At 37.5% G+C, this 26,848-nt stretch overlaps 1 protein-coding gene across 3 annotated transcripts in view; it reads left to right on the top strand.

The window, feature by feature from the left end:
• The first annotated feature begins 4,348 nt into the window (after positions 1-4,348).
• Positions 4,349-26,848, top strand: part of RGS17 (regulator of G protein signaling 17) — a 132,695-nt gene continuing 110,195 nt past the window's right edge. For 2 of the 3 annotated variants that reach the window (XM_063441345.1, XM_063441344.1), the window contains exons 1-2: positions 4,374-4,460; positions 24,854-25,035. In XM_063441345.1, coding sequence (XP_063297415.1) covers positions 25,002-25,035 — 34 coding nt within the window. In that variant the 5' untranslated portion in view covers positions 4,374-4,460; positions 24,854-25,001. Of the gene's footprint in view, positions 4,461-24,853; positions 25,036-26,848 lie in introns of all 3 variants that reach the window. The other variant, XM_063441347.1, reaches the window with a different exon arrangement.

Raw genomic sequence — 26,848 nt, 5'->3', positions numbered from 1 at the left:
ATTGTACAGAACACTGGTGAGACCTCACTTGGAGTACTGTACACAGTACTGGAGACCCTATCTTCAGAAGGATATTGATACCTTAGAGAGAGTTCAAAGAAGGGCTACTAAACTGGTTCATGGATTGCAGGATAAAACTTACCAGGAAAGGTTAAAGGATCTTAACATGTATAGCTTGGAGGAAAGACGAGACAGGGGGGATATGATAGAAACATTTAAATACATAAAGGGAATCAACACAGTAAAGGAGGAGACTATATTTAAAAGAAGAAAAACTACCACAACAAGAGGACATAGTCTTAAATTAGAGGGACAAAGGTTTAAAAATAATATCAGGAAGTATTACTTTACTGAGAGGGTAGTGGATGCATGGAATAGCCTTCCAGCTGAAGTGGTAGAGGTTAACACCGTAAAGGAGTTTAAGCATGCGTGGGATAGGCATAAGGCTATCCTAACTATAAGATAAGGCCAGGGACTAATGAAAGTATTTAGATAACTGGGCAGACTAGATGGGCCGAATGGTTCTTATCTGCCGTCACATTCTATGTTTCTATGTTTCTATGTAAATATAGATATAATAATATAATCATGAGAAGTTGACAATTCAGAACTGGGATTGCAAAAATGCCTGATGTTGCATAACCATTGGACTAGGCAATATTGTAACCATTTTTTTTATTGCAGCCTTCTAATATGCATCTTTTTTTCAACTTTTATGCTCATCCTAATATTTTCAAAATATTTTACATGGTTTAGTGAATTTTGATGAATTGGTTCCACTAAACCAAAGTTTCCCACCGTGCACAAGTTATTAGTCATTACCATGCCAACAGATTTACCCTGAATGGGTAAGGCAGTGGCTGAGTGACAGGCAACAGAGGGTTGTAGTCATTGTAGTATATTCGAAGCTTGGACTTGTCACCAGTGGGGTACCTCAGGTATCTGTTCTTGGACCCATTCTCTTTAATATTTTTATTAGTGATATTGCAGAAGGTCTTGATGGTAAGGTATGTCTTTTTGCTGATGATACTATGATATGTAACAGGGTTGATGTTCCAGGAGGGATAAGCTAAATGGCAAATGATTTAGGTAAACTAGAAAAAGGGTCAGAGTTGTGGCAACTGACATTTAATGTGGATAAGTGCAAGATAATGCATCTTGGACGTAAAAACCCAAGGGCAGAGTACAGAATATTTGATAGAGTCCTAACCTCAACATCTGAGGAAAGGGATTTAGGGGTGATTATTGCTGATGACTTAAAGGTAGGCAGACAATGTAATAGAGCAGCAGGAAATGCTAGCAGAATGCTTGGTTGTATAGGGAGAGGCATTAGCAGTAGAAAGAGGGAAGTGCTCATGCCATTGTACAGAACACTAGTGAGACCTCACTAAGAGTATTGTACGCAATATTGGAGACCGTATCTTCAGAAGGATATTGATACCTTAGAGAGAGTTCAGAGAAGGGCTACTAAACTGGTTCATGGATTGCAGGATAAAACTTACCAGGAAAGGTTAAAGGATCTTAACATGTATAGCTTGGAGGAAAGACGAGACAGGGGGGATATGATAGAAACATTTAAATACATAAAGGGAATCAACACAGTAAAGGAGGAGACTATATTTAAAAGAAGAAAAACTACCACAACAAGAGGACATAGTCTTAAATTAGAGGGACAAAGGTTTAAAAATAATATCAGGAAGTATTACTTTACTGAGAGGGTAGTGGATGCATGGAATAGCCTTCTAGCTGAAGTGGTAGAGGTTAACACAGTAAAGGAGTTTAAGCATGCGTGGGATAGGCATAAGGCTATCCTAATTATAAGATAAGGCCAGGGACTAATGAAAGTATTTAGAAAATTGGGCAGACTAGATGGGCCGAATGGTTCTTATCTGCCGTCACATTCTATGTTTCTATGTTTCTATTTTTATGCAGCAAAAACTGAAGATGTGATTGTCATTTCCCCCTAGCCTCAATACAGCATGGTCGCATCTGATTACCTGAGGCAAGTCAGCTTAGCATCCAGCACCCTCGTGGAGCTATCCCCGGCCAGTGCGGTGTGATAATGAGCGTCCCACAAAGTATTTTTGCCCCGCCTCCATTCTCAACAAATTTGGCGCCAACATGTGTGCGACGTCACACAAATGACGCGCATGCATGTTTTGGGGTCAAAGGCAATGGCAATGTACAACCAATTATAACCTTAGGAGGGTTATTTAAACCCAAAATAGCATCTGGTCAGTGCCCTGTCGTGGTTTCCAGTAGTTGGTTGTCAGAAAGTGTGTTCTTGTTCCAGTTCTTTTTGGTATTTGACTTTGGCTTATATTTTTACCTACCCTAATTCTGGTATCCTTGACCTTTGGCTTGCTTCCTCGTTGTGTCTCTTTCTGTGTTCCTGACGGCAGCTAGTATTTTGACCATTCTAATTTACGCTAAGTCCGGCCATTCTAAGGCCCAGTATATGTTGTCCTTGTTCATTGTTTGTTCTATTATATGTTACATAGTTCTGCGTGTTGGGTCATATAGTAATCGTGACAGTGATGCCCAAACGGGGGTATACCAAGTACATGTATTTTTTAGAACTTGTTCTGTTAATTAAGGAAGAGAATACACATAAAAGAGTACAGTTTTAAATCTTAAAAGGTTACGATTCAGCTATACCATATGGCTATATCGTGTTAAGCCCAAATCTACATCAAAGTACTCTTAATATCAGTGGATACCTCGCAAATTTTAATTGGGAGATAAACACGCTAACTCCGATACTTACTGCCTAAACTTTCCTCAACATATACATTCCTTTTGTGTCCAAAGGGGTATCTAGAATGGAGGGGCAGGGTTCTCAACCCAATATAAATATGGTCTGGGTTCCATCTGCCCATATGGACCAGTCTCCCCTGCAATTCTGTAAATAACACTTTTTAAAATTGACCCCATGGAATCCACTCTTTGCCGAATCATAGTCTTGGGATTAAAAGGTCAGTGCAAAAGCTGCCACTTATTTGTGTTGAGAATGAAAATTGTAGGGGGATTTATGGTTAGAGGATTAGAGGGTCTCAGAGTTAAGGGTGACTTATAGTTTGCAGGTACCTGTAACCTCATGAGACTTGTCAGATAGATTTGAGTTATAATCATAAAAGGTAGGTACTCGCAACCATAGGTTCTTTTTTTTTAATTCTTTATTTTTGCGAGTAATGGCATGTAATACCACATATTTTGTAAGTAGCAGGTATAAGATTTAGACAGTGCAGTTATACCTACATCACGTAGCCGGACCTACTCAATTTTTTATAAGTTGGGTACTAGTGCACCCAGGCTCATCGGTAGGTGGACCTATATGTATCTTAAGCTTACGGAGCCAGCAATATTACTACAGAGGTATGGTGTATAATCAAACAGTGAAGAAAGGTAACAATTAACGATTTTGGTGGCATACAAGTAAGTATAGTCCCAAAGTTAAGGGTGGTGGTTCTTTTAACCATAAGCCCTCTGTCCACAATTCTAAGTGCCCTTAAACTAACTAACTTAACCTTAACCCCTTAAGGACCAATGACATGTGTGACATGTCATGATTCCCATTTATTCCAGAAGTTTGGTCCTTAAGGGGTTAAACTACTAGGGTAAAGGGCTGTGATCCTATCACCGCAGCATAATTATTGTGACACCCTGCTTATTTCAGAACCCCCTTTTTTACTCAACCTTGTAAAATAAAGTTTATCAAAGGGAATTTTCTGCTTTTATATAGTCACTGAATTATATTTGCAATCGTGCATCAATTCTTTTCATTACTACCAATTCAGAATTTCACATTTGAGCTGACATTAAATGAATATGCCAAAATGCTACAACATATCGGTATGGTTTCAAATGATTGCAAAGAAATGCATTTGTGAGCTCCTTGTAACAGATATAAATACATTTTTATCTTTTATATTTATATATATATATATATATATATTTTCTCTCTCGTTTGAGAAATCTTCATCATCATTAAGCTGAAAGTGGAAATCCTCTGCAACTCTGAGCTTCTGATACAATCGCACTGGCTCTGAAAGGGTTAATAGACTAATGCGCTGAAGTCCACCCACTTCGGGCTAGCGAGCTCCAGGAAGCCTTCCACTAAAACCTGCAGCAGGCATCACTGCAGAAAGCGTTTTGAATGGAGAAGTATGTGTAGAAATGGTTGTAACCTTCTACCAAATGATGTTCTGTTGCTCCCCTGCTGTTTGGCTGCGCATGTGCAGATTGTTCCTGGCGCTCATTCCTCCCCTCCCTTGTCTCTCACACTCTATCCCTCCCTCCTTCTATTTTCTATGCTTCGCTCTCTCTCTTTCTCCCTCTTTCTGCCGGTTGGGTGCTGAAGTTGAGCGGATGGCAGCTATACACCTCGGCTAGAGAGCAGCACAAGTCTCTCCCGGACAGCTCCTTACCAGACAGCAACAGCCCCCCGTCTATACGAGTGGGTAAGAGTATATCTGCAATTACCTCCTCCCTCCCCTCATCCCTATCTCCCCCTACCCCCCCCCCCCCCCCTCCCCTCCATCCTCATCCTTAGAATCTTTACCCATGTTGAATTATTTACACCATGCCAAAAAATGTCTGCATTCTACATGGGGGTAAAAAAGAAAGGGCATACAAAAGAATGGTCAGATAAATAATGCATTGAGCAGAGAGAAAGAAACTGCTTTCTGGGTTTTAATGCATATAAGCATATATAATGACAGGGTGAAGTCATGGTGATAGGAAGCATAATTTCAGATTTATGGAACTAATATTTATTTCCTCTCTCTTTGTACTCTATTTATTATGTTCCCCATTTTATTCTAGACCCATTTTTCATAATTCCCATCATGTGTTTTTTTTTTCCCTCCTCGTTCTTGATCATTGCCATGCATTATGTGTACATTGTATCCCCTCTAACACTTGGATTGTGCATTTGCCTGATCTGCAGTAGTAGCTGGATTTGCTCTGTTGGCCATCACACCAGCAGTGGCAGCTACGGAGGGATGGAGATTTGGAGAGTACATGTTAGTGGCAGCTGCAACATATATGGGAGGGGAAAGGGGAGAAAAAGAGAGACGGGGAGAATAAAAAAGAGGGAGAAGAAGGGAAAAAAATGGGGAAACCTTATCAAAAACGTGAGAGCTGGAGGCGTTGGAGGCTGATGAGGAGGAGGGAAGGAGAGAGGGAAAAAGGAGTAGAGAGGCGTAGATTAAGGATGGAAAATGCACGAAAAATTTTGCTAATTATGCACATGATTTTCTTTTCACTTTATATTCAATTTGGTTGATCCACCCACCCCCTTGATGTGAATAACAAATATTGTAATCTAAGATAATCAATCAGCTGTTTAGATTCCCCTCTCACGGTGAATTAAGGTCATTGTCGATTTCCTAGTGTATCACAGAGACTAGTCTGATGATGAGAAATGCACCGTGTTTGAGACTTTTTTTTTTTTTTATTATAATGTATTGCTTTTAAGCCAGCAATTATAGTAGAGGAACGCCCACTGGATCTTGTTGCCTATGTTGGCAAATGCCTGTGTGATCATTGCACATTGTGTGTGCACTGTGTAAATATTGAGAGATGTTTACTAATTATTACAAAGCCTTATTTGTCTTCATGTGCACAGCTTCATCCCATCAAATTAGTGCACTGTTTGATCGCCTTCTTTTAAACTATCACATCTGAATTAATTGAGTGTTTTTTTAGGGGGCTCTCTAAACTACAAATTGTAATGGATTATTATCCACATGGGCAAATAGTCATCCTGTGAGCAGTTTTACTCAGAATTTTGTTATGCAGGAGTTTATTCCCTAAACACATATTTAAAGATATCTGTAAATATATAACTAATATATAAAACCTGCACATTAATCATTTGCTTCACACATATATAATATATATGTATATAAAACTGCATAATAATCATTTTCTAAACACATATAACACACACACGCACGCACCTCTATATTGCTAATTTGGCCAGCGTTTTGCTATAATTTGGCCTACATTTTGGAAATCAAGGTTTAGTTTGCCTCAAACCAGTGTTTAGTAAATAAACCTTTTAGGAGTGGTGTAGCATTAGTCATTGGCACATTTCAGCTGATGTGGAACAAAACTCTTAAAACTGATTGTCCAGAATTGCACAAATAGCAAATGTTGTGTCAGATTTCTACAGATTTTTTTATGATCAGAAATGTCTTATTTGTTAAATTCCAGGTATAATCAATGTTAAACAAAAAAAAGGCACAACGAAATACAGTATACTCCCCCACAGAGTAATCTCTCACTGGGCATGATGGGAGGGGACGGGGGGACGTCATGCATATTGCTCTAATAGTTTGAAGTCCACTATCAAACTCAAGTCTGTTAAGAAAACCACATGATGTTTTAGTTGGTGGTGCTTTTTTGGCTACATGCACATTTAATAGTAATGACTCTCTCAACGTTTATGCATTCAAATTACGCATACTCTGAGGAAATTGCATGTAGAAGTGTATTTCTTAAGACATTTGTCTTGTTTTCTCTTCTCAGTAATTAGTTAATATTATGTAATTCTCCTGTGCTGTATGGCATGATGCTGTTGGGCATTTGGAAATATTTCTTTTTAAATGAGGCTTATTTGGTCCTAAAGCAAATATTAGCATTTTCGAATGAGCAATATGGTTTTCACCCTTCAATAAAAGATACCAAAACATTTTTGCTATTTTTTTTTTTACTTTTGTTACTCATATAGTTACGTAGTTACATAGCTGAAAAGAGACTTGCGTCCATCAAGTTCAGCCTTCCTCACATATGTTTTTGCTGTTGGTCCAGTCAAGCTACTCTTTTCTACCATCACTATTATCCTCAGCAAAAGTTGTATTTGTAGAGTATTGCAGAAGGGATAAACAATAGTGTGTTTTATCCCATCTCCTCATATCAAGCATAATATGTATTTGCGTAATTCACAGGTACATATTTTTAAGAATTCTTGTTTAATTTTAGTGTTTATGCTCTGGTATATAGGGTAATATTCTAACTAAATATGAATTTTAAAATTAGTCGCAATATGATGATGGAATTAGTGATTATAGCCATTGTGTTCCTCTACAGATCTCAATTATTATCATTGTGAAATGTTGACTGGATCTCTCAAATGGTTTGTAGCTTATTGAATTTTTTTTTTCATATATTTAATTATAACAAATTTTAGTTCATATGGCCAATATAACCCCTGAAGGGCAGATACTTCCTTTTAATTCTGATCATTCATTTGGTACTGCTGACACCACATACACAAGAGGCATTATCGGTTGTAAAATAGACATCACAATAAAACTTCTTCAGTATAAAGTGAACAGCAGACTGAGGGGTTTTCTCACTGACTAAATTTGGATGGCGCAAAATTAGTGAAATATCCTTCACTTGTGTGATTTTAATTTTTTTTTGTGTGTGTTATTCTACATTGTTCTTAACTATTGATAGCAGTACATTTTATTTAATCTGGCAAAAATATTTTAAAAAGTCCATTTCCATTCAGTTGAATACAAGATGGCTGCCCTCAATAAGTTGCTACACAACATAAAATAATGTCAGAAAACTACAATTGGGCCAAATAAACTCATTTATGGGAGAAACTACAAATATTAAACCCTTGTTAAATATGCTGCAAAAATATTATTGTTAACAAACCGAAGCATTCATTTCTTAGTGTTTACATATGGAGTGCATTAGCCCCTTAAGGACACAACTTCAAAAATAAATGTGAATCATGGTGGATTATTTCCTTCATGTGTCCTTAAGGGGTTAAATTATTTACAAACAACTAGTTTTTAGGAATGTTTAGATTTTGGACATAATTTAATAATTGGCAGTTTTCAACACCATGGATGTTTTGGTTTAAAAAAACAATTAAAAGAACAAGAAAGGAATAATAGTTTATTTTAACTGAGCTAAAAAACAAACTGATGTGTTGTTAATGTTACAATAAAATAGTTATTATTTTGTTAACACAATAGTATGGACACCTAAAGAGGTCATGCATTTGTCATATTTTTCTAGCTTGTTAAGTTGAGAAATAAACTTGTTTTCTCCAGAAAACAATTTGTTATGTCGAGGTAACAAGTTGTTTTCATGAGAAAAGTTTGAGAAAACAAGTCAGAAAAATGTTAAAAATACATGTCCTCTCTGGGCTTTTATACAACAAGCATAAACAAAGTTTTTTTTTTTTTTTTTTGTATTCATGTTTTTTTTGTCAGTCACTTTATATTTCCTTGAGCCTGTCTTTCCTTAATACACTGTTGCTTTATAAATGAACAAATTCCCAAAGTAATTCAGCAGTTTCCATGAGACTACTCATTACAAAATGGGTCTTAAATAGCCATAATTACCAAGTGTATTGACTGTAAACAATTTAGTTACATTATTTCATAGTATTAAGGAAATGTTAAAGATGTATATCACGGTTTGGGAATGTAGTCAATTTATCATGATGATGTAGAAAAAAAAAATGTTTCTGCTAGGCCTGCACAAGGGGCAATGGAGAATAGAAGGGATCCATAAAATTTTACTGCATTGAATAGATAATGCGTATATATATATATATATATATATATATATATATATATATATATATATATATATATATATATATATATATAAAATAAATTGTGATTAATAATGTTTTAGGTTGCATTTGAAATTGATTCTTAGGGTATACATTGCATAGACAAGAAAATAATAAGTCAATCAGACTACTTTAATACTTTTCTATGGGGCCTATCAAGGCGTTGATGTTACCCATAAATCCCTGCTCAGGTTTTTGGATGTTAGAATGTAGTTATCACATGTATCCATGAAAGCTGTTAGTTGAACTATAAAAACAGAAACCTATGATTCATTGATGTTTGATATGTCCCATTTACGTTTTTCATAGAAAGAGCCATTCATATTAGTAGATTATGGATCTGAAGCAAGTGGATCTCTCACTTACTTATGTCATGCTCTTTGCATTTTAATAAGCATCTATCAGCTTATCAAATGAACTAGCATATATATATATACATATATGTGTGAGAAATTCTAGTTGGTTAAATATATGTGTTATAACCAACTCACAGTGCTATTGTGGGTACTAGTTAGGTAGGTATTCCACCTATTCACAATACACTGGATTTTAAATGACTCCAGAAATCAAACATGTTGGACCCAATGTCAAGATTTGAACTACGGTACCATTAAAATATGTACTGGCCTTGGGATAAGTAGGAAAACAAGTAGGGATACTTGGGATATATGTTAAAAGCACTTGGCTTTCTTCTCATTTACCTGATCATGACCAGTGGTCATGGAAGTTGGGAAAAATATACCAGGATCTTCCAGACCCGTTCTAATCATGGGTACCAAGTAAAGGGAAACTGATGCCTAAACCAAATGTTTGGCCAGAAGCAGGTCAATATAACTCTTCCAGCAAAACACTTTTCCCATGGAGAGCATAATAAATTAATATAGACCTATGATCTATATGATATACTGAAACACCCCAATCAATCGGTCATTTAGCAAAAAGTAGAAAGACATTTATATCATTGCACCAGTTTGTATAGATCAGGGATGCCCAAAAGGTAGATCCCCAGATGTTTTAAAACTTCATCTTCCATGATGCTTTCTCATTCTAATGGCATTCTAAAGGCACGCAAAGCATCATGGGAGTTGTAGTTCTACAACATCTGGTGATCTACTTTTTGGGCACCCCAGGTGTAGATATATATTTTAGTGTGTGTTTTGGAAAGTGACGGTCTGCTTTAATTGAAATAAGGAATATAAAAGTACACTGATTGAGTAGACTGGATTTCAAAGTATTACACTGATTGAGTAAACTGGATTATAACGTATTAAAATATTTTATTTCAAATGAATGTAGTCACAGGGAAAGGTTAGGGAAGACAACTTTCATGGACCAGATATATAGGTGTTTTGTGCGTGGCATAGATTATATATATATTTGGGCTTCCAATGATTACCCTCGTTGTTTAAAACAACTACTGGTGACAGGGAGACTGGTTAGTCTTTTGGCAATTTAACTAGTTGCTGTCTGAACACAATTAGAGCCAGGTGTTTGCACCTCCTAAGCCCTAATAATTACAAAAATTAAAATTGTCACATAAAGTGACAGGATTAAACTTTTCTTAAAAGAGAGGGAGGTGTAAATTTGCCAGCTCACCTGTACCAAAACATTACACCTCAACCCCTCATACATGGCGAAGTTAGCAGGATCCTACGGTTAACACATAGTGAACAAGGACTGTACACATTTTAGTAAACCACTTAGTCTATAGGTACACATTGTTTTATTCTGCACAAGAAGTGTAGGAACAGAATTAGTCGCGCTGGTATGGGATTTTTTACGGGGTTCTCAATAGTTTTTCATCACTGCACATTTTATGCATACAGGGAGACAGGCATACAGGGAGACTGCCTTTTGGTTCATTTTTGATTATGGTGGCCCTCCTCAAAAATTAACTATGTATTTATTATTTGCCTCGTGACAGTTCAGTGCCAAATTAGCGCATTCAAATGTTAAAACCCCTTCAGCAGCTTACCTTAATGCAGCGTCGGGCAAGTGCCGCGTGCGCATTCAAAGTGTCCATAGGAAAGCATTTCTCAATGCTTTCTTATGGACGCTCTGCGCGATGGAGGCATAATATGCCTCCAGCGTGGCAGATGCGCCTCTAGTGGCTGTCCGGAAGACAGCCACTAGAGACTGGTTTAACCCTAAATGTAAACATAGCAGTTTCTCTGAAACTGCTATATTTGCATCTGAAGGGTTAAAACCTGGGGGACCTGGCACCCAGACCCCTTCATTGAGCTGAAGTGGTCTTGGTGACTATAGTGTCCCTTTAAGCAGCAGAAAAGCTTTGGAAATGTTTTTGTGCATTTGTAATACACACAACAAACTTTTTAATTGAAAAATCTTTGGAGAAATACATTTGACTAAAAAATGGCAGCAGTTACATTATGTATAGGGCACGTGTGTGAGTAAAATCTTTTCAAATTAACTTTATTGAGCAGTTTTAGAAAAATACATTATTAACAATGTATATCTTATAATATAACATACCACAATAATAAATAAAAACAATATAAATAAAATAAAAACAGGTAAAGGGGATTGCATCCATAATTACATATTAAAGTGCAGAAAATGTTATTATATTATTTTATTATGGTTTGTCTTTGTTGGTGCTATATTCTGCTGGCAAACAATTGCAATTTCATGTATTCCACATACATATAGAAACATAGAATGTGGCAGCAGATAAGAACCATTTCCCATCTAGTCGGCCTAAATATAGTCTCCTCCTTTATTATGTCGATTCCCTATGTATTTAAATGTTTCTATTGTATCCCCCCGTATCGTCTTTCCTCCAAGCTATACATGTTAGATCCTTTAACTTTTCCTTGTAAGTTTTATCCTGCAATCCATGAACCAGTTTAGTTTCCCTTCTCTGAACTCTCTCTAAGGTATCAATATCTTTCTGAAGATACAGTCTCCAGTACTGCGTACAATACTCCAAGTGAGGTCTCACCAGTGTTCTGTACAATGGCATGTATTAAATATGTACTAAAATTTAATATAATCTCTGTATGATTTATATTTACAGATGTGAATATATAATATGCATGCACGTACACGCACATATTTATTTGTAAATTAACGCCACTTATTTGAGAATTGCATATTTATTTTTTAAACTTGCATTAGTCACCTGAACATTTACTTTCATAAATCACTTTAAAGTGAACCTGCAATGACTCACTTTAACATACATTGTCCCAAATGTATTGAATACATCATATACCACAGAGATGCATGGCTTATTCATTGTAAAGTATGAAGATAGTCACCTCATCCAGCGCTACCATGTCCTCAGTTTTGTGGGTGTTACTCTTCTGAAACAGCCATCTCTGGTCCATATGTGCTTCGCTCTCAGTCTTTTTGGGTCTAATTCCCCATGCAGGGCAAACATCCCCTGTGATGCCAAAACACAAGTTTAACTTGTCCATCACTCCATTCCTATATTCCCTCACCAGCACTAGCAGCATCGGATAGGAAATACCATAGCAACCACAGTGAATGTGCTGTGGTTACTATTTGTAAAAAGTATAATGAGAGGTCTTTTCTGCTCTCTCTTCTCAGTCAATTATTTTGCATAGAACCTATGCTGAAGAATTGTCTGATCGGTGAGAGAATTACCTATTTTTTAAACAGGTTTTTCTGTCAATCTATACATTTGCTACAATATCTGCTAGCATAGATGAAATGTTATGCTCTTTCAAATTATCATAAGTTTTAGATACCGTAACAGTTACCCTTTACAACAATACTGCAAATAGATTCATATTATTTTTATTTAACCAAGCTAAAGTAAATGAATTACCATTTCAAGGTCTTACGCTTATTCTGTGTGGAGGCAGCCATTTTGCATCATCATTTCAAACCCTCAGTAAAACCCTCAGTATGAGCATCTGATGGCAGCAACCAATCACATGATGGGATATGCGGAGACACTATCAATATGACTGCACACATAATATGGATAAAAATGGTAACATACCCATACATGTTTAAACAAGTATACAGAACATACCTGATAAAAGCACGATAGGTACCATTGTGATAGCACCGGTCTAAATTGGAAATCTTGGAATAAAATAATATTCCTATGACAAACTGAATAATACATGATGCAGACAGTTTTTAAAGTGTTTTGCTGTAGTGCAAAGGTTACTTCAGTCATACCCCCAGAATGTCTTGATTCGGTGGTTACCAGAGAAAACTTTCCATAAATCACAGTACATCTGCTTAATATGGCATTCCCAATGTATACAAGCTTAACACAGACATTTTGCAGTGGTGTCCCCAATAACAATGCTAAATGTGTCTCTAAAATGCTGTTATGCTGGGAAATAATGTTCTAATGACAGAGCCATTAAAAAACAAAAACTCTTGTAAACAGAAAAACATATGAAAAGAAATATAAAGTGTTGGTCTAAGCACCAGCACAACTTTGCATTATGGTACAATGACTAACCTGCACCAACTCTCATTTCAGAGTGGTTACAACTGCAATAATTCGTAAAAATTGCTGCAGTTCTAGTCAAACTCTCAGAGTTGTTAGTCAAGCAGTTGGAACACTCATTTCCAGGTGCCTGATAGCAATGATGTCAATATTGTGCATGCTGCACACAACCAGGACCACACTCTGGTGGAATAAATTCATTTATTGCAACTTTACTTTGTGTTGTGGTTCTAGATCTCAACATGTTTTTGTAATAAACAGTCACCTGTCACTTTTTTAGTTTTAGATTTTTAGATTTTCCTTCAGTATTTATTTCCTGCTACATGTTATTTTACTATTTCATGCTTGGTGGATTAACCCATCATCATATAATGTTCGTTAAAAAATGGGTCAATTCTAGCCTGGAGTGTTCTTTTATAATATGATCAAATAAAAACAAAAGAAAATCCTTGGGAAAAAAAGGAAGCATATCCACTTTAGAAATAAATGTAATGAGTATTCCTGGCATGATCCAGTGCTTTTAGGCTTAATCTAATGTCTTTAAAAAAATAATCCTTTAAAGGAAAATCATGAACCAATTGCAGGGACAGTTAAATCTTTGTGGATAATTTTAAAGGAATAGTAGTTCTTCAGCGTTGAATTTCACATAATATAGCACTCAGATGCACAATCATACATTTATGTTAAATTTATGTGAGTTGCCTCTTTGAGTTTTCCTAATGCAAGATTCTCCACATTTTAGAGAAAGCTGGTCACGATAACGGCAGGTAATAGATAATGAATATATCCACTTTATATAAAAGCTGTATGGTGCATGGTGTTTCACTGGACCACAATATCGCTAGTTTAAATCATGGTCACTGACTTGAAATTGAACATAGAATAGCCAAATAATGGCAGACCCCAATCTACTATATAATTCAGACTTCATGGAACAGGGAAGTCTTATATACATTTGAATTGCTTTGAATGCCCCTTTTATACCAACTGAACTCTATATGGAGAATGTTTCTAGTTTTACTATAGAAAATAAGTAAACATGAAAGATAGCAGCAAATTTGGCATTCCACTCGTTACGTAATGTAGCTTTATATTTGTTCTTAGCTTAGTTTAATATGCAATTTTTAGCAATTTTCTTTAAGATAGGTGAAAGGTTAAGGAATCAAACTAGCTAATTTTCACTTTGGGAAAAATAATGCAGCATTAAACCTGTAATATGCCTACTATTTTACTTATTAAAGGAACACTCTAGGCATCATAACGACTTCATCAAAATTGAGTTGTTCTGGTACCAGGAGTTTATTGGTGCTGGCTAACCTTTAGGGTGTCACACCATTCCCAAACATTTTATCCCCAAAGTCTGTGTTCATTGCTCTTCTCCCCTCTCTTTCCACTATCTGAAATCCTAGATATCGTTAGGCTCAGGCAGCGGCAAGGGCACCGCTGGTTGGCTTAGCCAATCAACTGATGCTCTTAATCAATCAATATCCTCGCATTCCTTTTTTATTAATGGGGAGCTACTGATTGACTTAGCGCACTCAAACACAGACTTTCTGGTTAAACCATTCGGTAATGGTTTAACCCCTGAAGGTGAGCCAGTTGTTATACTGACCAAACCGTTTTTTTCAGTTACTCTCAGGACCATGAAATAAAAAATTGCTGTGGAATAAATGCTTATACCAGCCCTATCTTGAATTGTCAGTATAGCGTGCAGTCATACAGGTGGAAAGAAAAATTAACATTGCTTCTACCACATGAAGGTCTGGACTTCAAAATTTTAAAAAATAAGTGTTCTTTTAAAGGGATACTCCAGACATGTAAAGCACTTCACCATGCTTAAGTACTTAAGGGGTGAACTGCATGCCCCCCATGTTTCATGTACAGCCATGCATATTTATATTCAATATCTTAGTGTCTTAGAATTGTATAGCTATATCTAATAACTTAGAAATTTTATGTATACACATAAATCAAGTTAACTTGCATATATATATATATATATATATATATATATATATATATATATATATACACGTATATTAAGGCATATGTATTATATTACTATTAGTGTATGCATTATAAACATAGTACTTTATACATAACATTGTGCTTATAATATATACACATATAAATGCAAAGAAACATGATTTAATATACCTTTATATACAATAATAAATGTACTCTCAAAAATCACATACATTTAGTAAAACTATTGATTATTTTAACTACACACACACACACAATTTGACACACACACTAACACACAAATCACACACATACACTGTACCATTACTTATTTCCCTAAGCAGCTGCTGTCTGATCCCTTCCTAAGTCATTATTAGGTCTGCAGGTTGGGGGTCTATGCTGTCACTGGGTCTCTCCTCCGTGCACAGAATGTCAACCTCCAGGAAATGAAGTAATGCTGTATCCTGGCATCTTTCAATTCTGTGCATCACAAGGTTTTTCCTACAAATGGATATTGTGGGCAACTTACAAGAGTATTATAAATTTCATGTCAAGGATGTTGGAGAGTAAAAATAGCTGAGTCAGATAATTTTTTCCATTTTAACTATACTGGAGTAAAGCTTAAAATTCCCTTATCCTTTCTCCATAATTCCCAGTTTAGCGAATAATGTGTGTTTTGCTCAGTTTAAACAACATTACAATGAAAAATATTTAAAAATTGTGTAATTTAAACTGGTTGAGACAATCAAAATTTAACAAGTACTAGGGAAGAAAACCTGCATTAAGGGGACACTCCAGACTTTAATAAATTAACCTTGTGACGCAACCCTGGCTGTCAATCACCTTGCCAGCCCTGTTACCTCCTGGCTGTTTAGCTCAGTGCAGCTAAACTCAAGAGGAAGGCAATTGATCCAGGCACTTTCCTTGCAAAGACTTGCCATTCAGTTGCATTAAGAAGTCTGTGATTGGACAGCCAAAGAAAGTATGGGCGGGGTTAAAAGGGGAGGGCTTGCAAAGGCTTCAGAGAAGAAAACTGCAGCTTTTACAAACTTCCTTTAGATATAGCCCCAGTGAAGAAATGTGTACATGTTTTCATTCCGGGTATATATACTAAGCAGTGATTTAAAGTTAAAGTCCCTTTAACAGATCTAATGACCCCAATTTTTATTGCATTGTTCAGATATTGCTTCCAAAAACATGCAAAAGAATATATCGAAATGAACAAAAATAAATGCTGATAAGGAAAAACTTTCATCAAAGACCAGAGGCTTGGCATTACTTGTAAAGTACATACCAAAAGAATTGAAAACTCCTTCCACCTGAAGAAAGTGGATAGTTAATACATTGCGAGCTCATTTGCATATGCCTACCCAGAATCCCTTGCAATAGTGAGAACACTGTTAAAGTGAGATTTCTGTGGGAATAGCAAGTCTTATGGATTGACTGGTACGTGTATTTGTGTTTAGCAATTATTATTATTATTATGATATTTATAGAGCGCCGTCAAATTCCGCAGCACTTTACAATGGGTGGAATAACAGACATGTAGTTGTAACCAGACAAGTTGGACACACATGAACAGAGGGGTTGAGGGCCTTGCTCAATGAGCTTACATGCTAGAGGGAGTGGGGTAAAATGACACAAAAAGGTAAGGATAGTATTAGACTAATGACAGTTGCAGAAGAGGAATCAGTTGGGAGCTATTAACAATTTAATTGATACGCTTTTATGAAGAAGTGGGTTTTTAATGATTTTTTTGAAGGAGTGGAGACTGGGTGAGCATCTAATGGAGGAGGGAAGCGAGTTCCACAGGAACGGTGCAGCCCTCGAGAAATCTTGAAGGCGAGCATCACAGGTGGGAGTACGGACAGAAGATAGACGTAAGTCTTCAGCAGATCGTAAGGGCCTAGATGGGACATACTTGTGTATAAGGGAGGATAGATAGGTGGGAGCAGCATTATGTAGAGATTTGAAAGCAAGAACCAGAATTTTAAATTGAGCTCTATATTTTATAGGAAGCCAATGTAGGGACTGACAGAAGGGTGAGGCATGGGAGGTGCGGGTGGACAGGAAGATGAGCCTCGCCGCCGCATTCATTATGGACTGTAATGGTGCAAGTTGGGAGCACGTAAGACCACTGAGAAACGGATTACAGTAGTCAAGGCGAGAATGGACAGTGGAATGGACCAACACCTTAGTCGCTTCTGGCGTTAAGTAGGAGCGGATGCGCGCAATGTTTTGGAGATGGAAATGAAAGGATTTGGCGATAGATTGAACATGAGGATTGAAGGAGAGGTCGGAGTCAAAGAGAACACCTAGGCAGAGAGCCTGCGTGGTGGAGCTGATGGTAGCACCGTTGACTTGGAGGGAAACAGACACAGGAGTAACAACACTTGAGGGAGTAAAGACCAGAATTTCAGTTTTGGTCAAGTTTAGTTTAAGGAAGTGGACAGCCATCCAGTTAGAAACAGCGTCCGCAGGGCTAGTCGCTTCTGCAATCGCAGGGAATAGAGAGCCCAGTCTCCTTTCCCCAGCAGCAGGACTCGTTCTCCCTCCGCAAAGACTGGAAGTATGTATGGGAGAGGAGCTTGTTACCACCTCACCCCAGTGGCGGATCATTAATGGGCAGGGAATAGAGAGCTCAGTCTCCATTCCCCAGCGGCAGAGTGTTCTATCGGGAGAGGAGCTTGTTACCCCCTCTCCCCAGCGACAGCTTAATGTACCAGGGGGAGACTGTAAGCCCCACAGATGTGGAGATGGGACCGTGGTCTCTGCACTTACCACACAGGGGGTAGGGACGGTCGGTCCTACCCCCCCACGACAGGGCTGGTTAGCCAAAGGGGAGACAGTCGGTCTCCCCCTTCCGCAGCAGAGCTATGCACCTAAGGGGGAGACAGTCAGTCTCCAGCAACCAGGCTCCAACCAGACTACTCCGGTGGTAGTACTGGCACCAGGACAGAGTACCGCTGGTCTCTGCCCACTCAGCAACCCACCAAGGCAGCCTACCAGTCCCCCACACAGCCGTGGTGGGGCACCTGGACATGGACAAGTTTCTCCTCTACCCAGGTGTAGTAACCATTTATTGTGGGTGGGCTGTACTGTTTTTTCTGCTTTGTGGGTGGGCTGCTGGACTAACAAGGGCACTGACCGGCAGGAGTTCAGGTACCCTGTTAGTCTGTTTGGAAAGGGGGAGAGATGTGACGAGACTAATCTCGCCACATTGCATTGGAGGAGCCTAGTCGCCCGCCTGCTGCCTTTGGATTATGGACCGGCAGCTAAAGGGTTAATTTTACTGTGCAGAAGGATTTATTTCTCCCTTTCTGCACAGCCGTTCGGTAGATTATATCTACCGAACAAACAGCCTGTTTGCAACCTCCCCAGAGCCGTGGGAAGCCGACCGGCGCTGTTAATTGGCCACCCAGAAGCTGGAGTGTGCTGCCAATTTACCTCCCTGAAGCTGCGGTTAACCGCAGCTTAATTGCTTGTTACTGGGTGGCCGCTGTTACACTTAGCGGCTGCTTGGTGGCGGTGTTCTGGAGCTCCCCGGGCAGCCAGCGCTTTTCTGCCCGGCTTTCATACACGAAAATCGGACACTTTTACGTGCAGGCACCGCTGAACCTCCAGCCCCTGGTTCTAATTCGTATGGATTTGGTGAATGCATGGAAATTCGGTATTTTATGTTGGAAGAATGTTTTAACCCAGATAGCCATGCCATGGAGCATATTAGTGTAATTAAAGACTTTGGCTCCATGGCAATTAAACTGTATTTGTGTGGTCTGAGTGCCATTCACCTAATAATGTGCACTCAGACCTGAGCTATCTGGGGATATGTTACATGTCTGGGTTTTATGTATAAAATGTGGCTTTATGTATTTTAAAGTGATAGTCTGTTTTGTGTCCCCACCTGTGTAATGGAGTTTTGCCTTTGTCCTGGGAGATAATTGAATTACTTCTCCAGGGCAGGGGGGAGGAAACCAGGATGCATTGTGGGGATGTTTTACTACTGTATGTCCTGAAATGCTAAATGTCTGTCCATTGTTACAGTCTTCCATCTGGTGCCCTGGGGGAGTGTCCACCAGGTGGGAGACCTGCATAAATACAGGGGCAGGTAGCCCTCAATAAACAGACCACTGCTTGACCCTCAACACGGAGCCTTGTCTCGTTCTTGGGGATTCACTGTATGCTTATAGGGACTGACTGCCAGGAGTGTAAGCCGCTTGGGAGCTTTTCCTGTTCGTCTGCTAGCAGCTATTCGTGAGGTTCCAGTTCGGGAGTTTGGAGTGCTACCTTATTCCCTTGTATGCAGTTCGGGAGTTTGGTGCATTCACTTATATCCAATTTGTGAGTTTTTGTGATTTTACAGTAGCTGTGCCTGTCTGTGAAAAGGGTATTATCGCCTAAACGGATTTTAACCCCTTGTCTGCTGAAACGGTCCATTACAACAACATATCCCCATCTTACATCCCCTGATAGCCCTGATCTGGGTGAACAACATATCCAAAAATCACCCAGATCAGATCAGGGGTTCAGAAATTTAATGGAAGTCATAGTTTTGCCCAGGTGCAGGCATGGTCCAATGCCCAAAACAGTTCCATAGAATCAGGGTTTGCGGCCAGTCTAGTTCGGTAGTTTGCAAACGAACAAACATCTGAACGGAGTCAATGGTCTTACCCTGGAGCTTGTTCCTTTCATCCAGACAAATGATCTCACCGAACAGTGCCCTTCTAAGCTGGATAGAAACGAACGCAGGCGATGAAGGAAGTCCAGCGGTGTTCGGGAGTTTCTGTATCCAATTTCAGTTCCATGGCATTCATGCCCAAACACCGCTGCCTGCGTTCATGCAAACAAGATGGCCGCCATGATGGTTGTTTATAGGAATCGCGGTTAAAAATGTTCCAAGTTGTTAATAGGTGTTAACAATCTCCAGGGTGGTCTCTGTTCATGCGGTTGTTCGGTAAAGGATCCATATAGTACCAATTGCACGAACAGAGCCTGTTTGAAGTAGTTTAGCCAGATATATTGCAGGAGTCATAGTCACAGGGTAGGAGGCTGGCAAACAGGCTCCTCCAAAAGCCAGTGGCAAGGTTACTTTCGTCACAAAGACTATTGACTGTGTTTGGTAGTTTGTTCATTTTTTAACTACCGAACTAGACCGACCGCAAGCCCTGATTCTCTGGAACTATCGTGGGCCGGTGTGGGAGATCTTTGATCTCCCCACCGGCGGACAGAGCCCATGGCAAGAGAGCAGGGCCGGCTCTCCATGGGATCAAAGGATCTCCCCTTTCGGCCTGGGCACGCTGCCCATGGGAAAAGATGGCCCTGCTGTCTGGGTCAATTTGTCTGTGTGTATGTGTGCATGTATCAGAGTGTATATGAGTATGCATGGAAACACGTATAACCCTTTATGGCAATATGGTTGCAATGTGAGGGTGAATCTGCAATTGGCAGCATCATGGTAATTTGTCAACATATACTATATGGATGGATGGATGGATAGATAGATAGATAGATAGATAGATAGGTAGATGAGTAATATAAAATAATATATGTGTAATATGTAGAATATGTGGGGAAATTTCTTTATTACATATTCAGGAATGCTATTTATTTACAACACTGTTTTATCTCTGTAAATTTAACCCCTTAAGTCCGGAGGGCGTACTATTACGTCCTTTTAAAAGCGGCTCTAAACGCCGCCGGACGTAATAGTACGCCCTCCGTTTTTTAGTAACTTACCCGGTCGCTGGCGGTCCCACGCCGGCGATCGCGGTTCGGGGGACTCCCAGGGAGCCCCCCGCGGCATGTCCGCCCTCCAGGAGCCCTCCCGGCCATGTGAGAGTGAGGTCCTTGCGAGGACCTCACAATCACATGGCCGGTATAGCTGCCTGCTGCATTGCCAGCAGGGGGACCAACTGTAATGACAGTTGGTCCCCCTGCTGGCTGAAAATAAAATAAAAAATGTTTAAAACAGTGTAAAAAAAAATAAATTATATACTTAGATCATATATATATATTATATATATATGATCTAAGTATATATATACACATATACACACATACACATACACCGTCTAGGTGTATTTTAATATTAATATATATATAATTATATATATATATTAATATCAAATTACACGTAGACTGATACTGATTAAATATATATATAATTATTGTTATATATATATTTATAAATAATATAAAAAAAAATAATATGTAAATACGTAAAAAAATTTAATAAAAAAAATAATTAAAAATAAAATATTAAAAAATATATAGATGTGTTTTATTTCGTTCTAACTGTATTCTGATATTAATATATATATATTTATATCAAAATACACTTATAACGAAATAATATATATATCTATATACATAAATATATACGTATATATCACTATATATACCTATATATAAATAAAAATATTAAAAAAAAAATATATATATATATATACGTATATATACACATATGTATATATATACATATATTAATTCTACACATATATTTATGTAATAATTTTACATAATTAGGTATCCTAATTAATTACAATTAGCGGGACCTGCCTGACCACCCATGCCGAAAGTATAGGGAATTTAATTTGCTAGCACTATATTTAACCCTATAACTTTCCAAGACACCATAAAACCTGTACATGGGGGGTACTGTTTTACTCGGGAGACTTCGCTGAACACAAATATTAGTGTTTCAAAACAGTAAAATGTATTACAACCATGATATCGCCAGTAAAAGTGACGTTTTTTGCATTTTTCACACACAAACAGCACTTACAGGGACGATATTATTGCTGCAATACTTTTTACTGTTTTGAAACACAAATATTTGTGTTCAGCGAAGTCTCCTGAGTACAACAGTACCCCTCATGTACAGGTTTTATGGTGTTTTCAAAAATTACAGCGTCAAATATAAGGCTTGTGTTTAATTTTTTTCACATTAAAATTCGCCAGATTGCTTACGTTGCCTTTATGACCCTATGGTAGCCCAAGAATGAAAATTACCCCTATGATGGCATACCATTTGCAATAGTAGACAACCAAAGGTATTGCAAATGGGGTATGTCCAGTATTTTTTAGTAGCCACTTAGTCACAAACACTGGCCAAAATTGGCGTTTTTTGCATTTTTCACACACAAACAAATACAAACGCTAACTTTGGCCAGTGTTTGTGACCAAATGGCTACTAAAAAAGACTGGACATCGCTTATTTGCAATACCTTGGGTCGTCTACTATTGCAAATGGTATGCCATTATGGGTGTAAATTTATTTCCTGGGCTACTATACAGTCTCAAAGGCAACGTAACCAATCTGGCGAATTTCAATTTCAAATGTAACACGCTATATTTGACCCTGTAACTTCCCAAAACACCATAAAACCTGTACATAGGGGGTACTGTTTTACACGTGAGACTTTGCTGAATACAAATATGTGTATTTTATTGCAGTAAAAGCAAACCGTATTATGACATTGACAGTTAAAATGTCATGAAGAACGAAAAAAATAAAAAAAAATCTTATTTTCTCCCATTTTTTTCATATTAAATTATGTTTCATAGCTAAATATTTGATATTAAATGAAAGCCCTGTTTCCCCTGAATAAAATGATATATAATAAGGGGGGGTGCATTTAATATGAAAGAGGTGAATTACGGTTGGACAGACATATAGCGCAAATGCCAGGTTTTGTTTACGTTTTGTTTCGTTCACAACTTGTACATTTGGCTGCGGTGTTAAGGGGTTAATATTTGCTAAGTGATATTTAAAACTCTTTCTGTCCAATTAAAATTTTTGTTTCTGTTTCCATGAAATAATGTACTATCTACTACAAAAAATACATTTAAACATTACTTTCCAGGACATCCAAAAAGATTCTTGGGGTTTTTTTTTGTCTGTTTTTTTACAAGCATCTTTGTAGTGAAGGGGTTAAGTAAACTGGAACCTACATAAAACAGGATATTTGATTGGTTTTTTTTACTACTTAAATAGTCTAAGATGATAATTCAGTTGTAATACAGTACGTTAATTTGATCAAGTCTTGCACATGGCCAAACATGGTCTATTTACCTATTACAATGATCAGTACAAGGTGTGTTGAACTGTATCTTTTCTTTCTGTCATAGATAAGGAGGGAACTGAACAATAGTGTAATAAGATTAATGCATCAGGGCAACTCAGTAGGAAGGATAGAAACTAGCAGCTATATTCAATTGGTTACACTGATAAAAAAAAAAAAACACTATAGAAACCCCTCTACTGACATAGCAGTAGGCAGTCATTGCATTATCTTGAAAGTCCTTGGCCCAAGGCTGATCAGGAACGTGGCAGTGGCAAACTCCTATTCAGTATTTATTATTTATTTTTGTTTGTTTATTGCTGAATACAACAGGATAATCAAATTATTTGAATCTAGCAAGGCACTTTCCACAACCTTGCCCTGTAATAATATTTTTTAAACAGTTATTGAATGTAGCAATAAAGTTTAGCTCTTTGCAAATTACTTTACTTTGATGATGATGGGGAGATTGTCAACTGAAACCATATGCAAAAATTCAGAGGGTCAGAACGAAGTCTGCTAAGAAATATGTTTGAGTATTTGAGTATGAATAAATATAGTGGAGCTTTTCAGACAGAATTTAATTTAAAATTGCATCGCAAAGCAAAAATAAAGTAAAACTTCTATAAAAACATTTTAAATGGTTCAATACATTATCTCCATAAGGTATTAAACGGTGGTTCGATCATTACTTTACCAACATTATGTACTTTCTATTATTTCTGATTTCAAGTATTTGATAATTACAATTTAGTAGATTCCACATTTTTTGAATAATGCAAATATTATAGAATAGTTATTTCAAAGCTGAAATGTTTTTAACGTGTGATGCCACCTAGTGTTCTCTCTGCTTAATTAATGAATATTCTTATTTGTAATTTAGCCATTTTGAATGACTCTTGCATAATCATCTGTTTGATACCTCTTCTCAGTGCTTATTATCGATTCCTTTAACCTCTTCACTTCGCATGTCATTCTGCGACAAAAATATATATAAATATGGGTTGTGTAGTTCATACATTTATGGCAAAATAGTAATTTTATGTATAAAAGGCTGTTAAATAATACCTAAAGATAAAAGTCTATAAATTTACAGAAATTTTGTTTTTAATTTGTTCGTGGGAAGAATGGGAAGCTTAAGAACAGGTAAAGTACAAGTTACAGAGAACTTGTTACCTGTTCTTAACCACTCCTCTTCCTAGTCATTAAATAATATATGCAGACTATATTAACCCCTTAAGGACCAAACTTCTGGAATAAAAGGGAATCATGACATGTCACACATGTCATGTGTCCTTAAGGGGTTAAGGGGTTAATTCGTCATTTAAAACTTAAGGAATGTTTGTATGTTTTTTTTTTAGTTTTGTGTATTATCTTGATATTTACAAGGCATATTAGAGAAAAGTTAAGTTTTCACAATGAGTTTGCTTGCTAAATAAATTTGTCTTTAGCCTTTGCACTGCCTCTTCTCTCGTTACCTCCGTTGCCACTGAGGCTTGCTCTAATGCAGTGGAAGGAACTGATACTACTAGGAGTGTGTGAACCCTACTGATATTTTCAAAATAATGGGGAAAAATCATCTGAGGAAGAATCAAATGGTCACCAAACCCTATCCTCTCCATAAATCATATTTCAAAAATTTCTGAGGTGGCATTTCCATAGAGCCCTGTATACAGTTATAGATCCGAACATCTAAAACCTTTTTCCTCATAAATTAGAGGAAAATGTCAGTCACCATAACAATCTATGCTCCTTTCATAGGATATGGTGTAAGGAACTCTTCATCATTGAAAATATCAGGATTGGCTTATAGAACAAGAAACTCTCCATCATTTTGAGTACCAGGTTTAGTTGAAACTTTTCAGCTACTTTTTGGTGTTGGAAGAACTCAATGCAGAAGCCGTAAAACATGGGGATTTGCAGCAAACGCAGAAATTTCAAAGGTGAGTATATTTATTTTACATTTTCTGCATATTTATGTTCATTTATTAGCAATATAACAAATTTAAAAAATGCACATTTCTTTAAACATTTATTTGTGGTTTGTGATATACTGTTTAGGTGGCACATTCATTTGATATTGTATTTTTTCAACACGAATAAATAAGTCACTTACATTTTTGCCACGCGGAAATAAATTCTCATTGAAAATTACCCCCTTTGTCATTTTATATCTGTATGCTGAGTTCATTGGTAAACTTTCAAGCAGTTTATGACCACATCAAATAGGCACATGTTTTACATCTATCATCTATCCTGCTGTGTATATTGCTTATTCTGTTTACAGATTTAGTGTATAAGCAAACTAGCCCATGTGTGGTGTTTTCAGACTTTGATCACATTGACCCAGTGACTTGGGAAACTAAAATAAGATTGTATACAGTAATGCAATTTATCACATGCTAGAATATATCACAAAGCTGTTGCATTTTTTTTTTATCCGTAACAAGTTATGTTTGTAAGTGAAAGTCTCAACTGGTGGTTACCATTTAGTGTGTTAAATAAAAATTAATAAAAAAAACACATTAGATAACCCCCTTCAAGCAAGTCCAGTATATATTGTAATATATATATATATATATATATATATATATATATATATATATATATATATATATATATATATATATATATATATATATATATTTATTTGTGTCTGGGATATTATTAAGTCATATAATTAAAATGTATGTAATTCGATAAGTACATAAGTCGGTTGAGGTGTGCCCAAACTGACAAGATATTAGACCTGCAATAAAAAGGGCCCATCTGCATATATTAATATGAATAATAAAGGGTAAGGTGAAAGGGGAACTTCTGAAATAGTCGTTGTGACGGACTGCCTGGCACTCCGACCGAGTGCCTCCACCAATCGATGCTCCTAGTGCTCACCAAGGAATTCAAGCACACTACCAGACACCATAAGCACTGCAGACCTCACTTCTAGCGATGCAGCTATGCCATGGTCTCATCGTCCTTCACCCACCCTGGAACCAAGATTGGGATCCAGCTTCCAGTGGTCAGATCTCTCCTACTCCCAGAGAGCGTAGCAGGAACAGCTCTTATAAGAGCTAGTGATTATAATTCCTGGGGAGTATATAGTGATATAGCAATCCCCAGGATAGATACAACCATTTCCCCCACACAAGAAATGCGACTCTATGTTGAGGGTAAGCAGGAACATAATTTTAATGGAGGCACACTGGCCTTTTATGCAAGTTTCCAAACAAGGGTGACACCAAGGTGGACCTTGTTGGGCACAGGGACACTAAGTGAATAAACCAATAAAAACAGAGTCATACAGTGAGACACTCCCATACACAAACAATAGAATCCCTCCACTGTACTTGGGAGATAATTGAATCAGGGACTGTACTAATCTAACCCAATTATCTCCAAGCACAGAAAAACATACAATTACAAAAAGTACAGTACCTTAAAACACATAAAACCCCAAGTTACATCCCCTGATAGCCACAATCTGGGTGAACAACATATCCGAAAATCACCCAGATCGTTTCAAGGGTTCAGGAATTTCCTGGAAGTCATAGTTTTGACCGACGGTGCACATGGTCCTATGCCCAAAACAGTTCCAGGGAAATCAGTGCTGAGAGTCGGTCAAGTTCAGTAGTCTTTTACAGGTTTCCCTGCAGGGCCCATAGTCTGTGGGCAGGAGGCTGGCAAGCAGGCCCCTCCAAGTACAAGTGGCAAGGTTACTTTCGCCACATTCGACGACAGGTAAGTAGGGGTTACCAG

Source organism: Pelobates fuscus, chromosome 2, assembly GCF_036172605.1.
Source record: "Pelobates fuscus isolate aPelFus1 chromosome 2, aPelFus1.pri, whole genome shotgun sequence".
Taxonomy (NCBI): Eukaryota; Metazoa; Chordata; class Amphibia; order Anura; family Pelobatidae; genus Pelobates; species Pelobates fuscus.
Note: the sequence above shows the minus strand (reverse complement) of the source record. Positions and strands in the feature narration are given on the sequence as shown.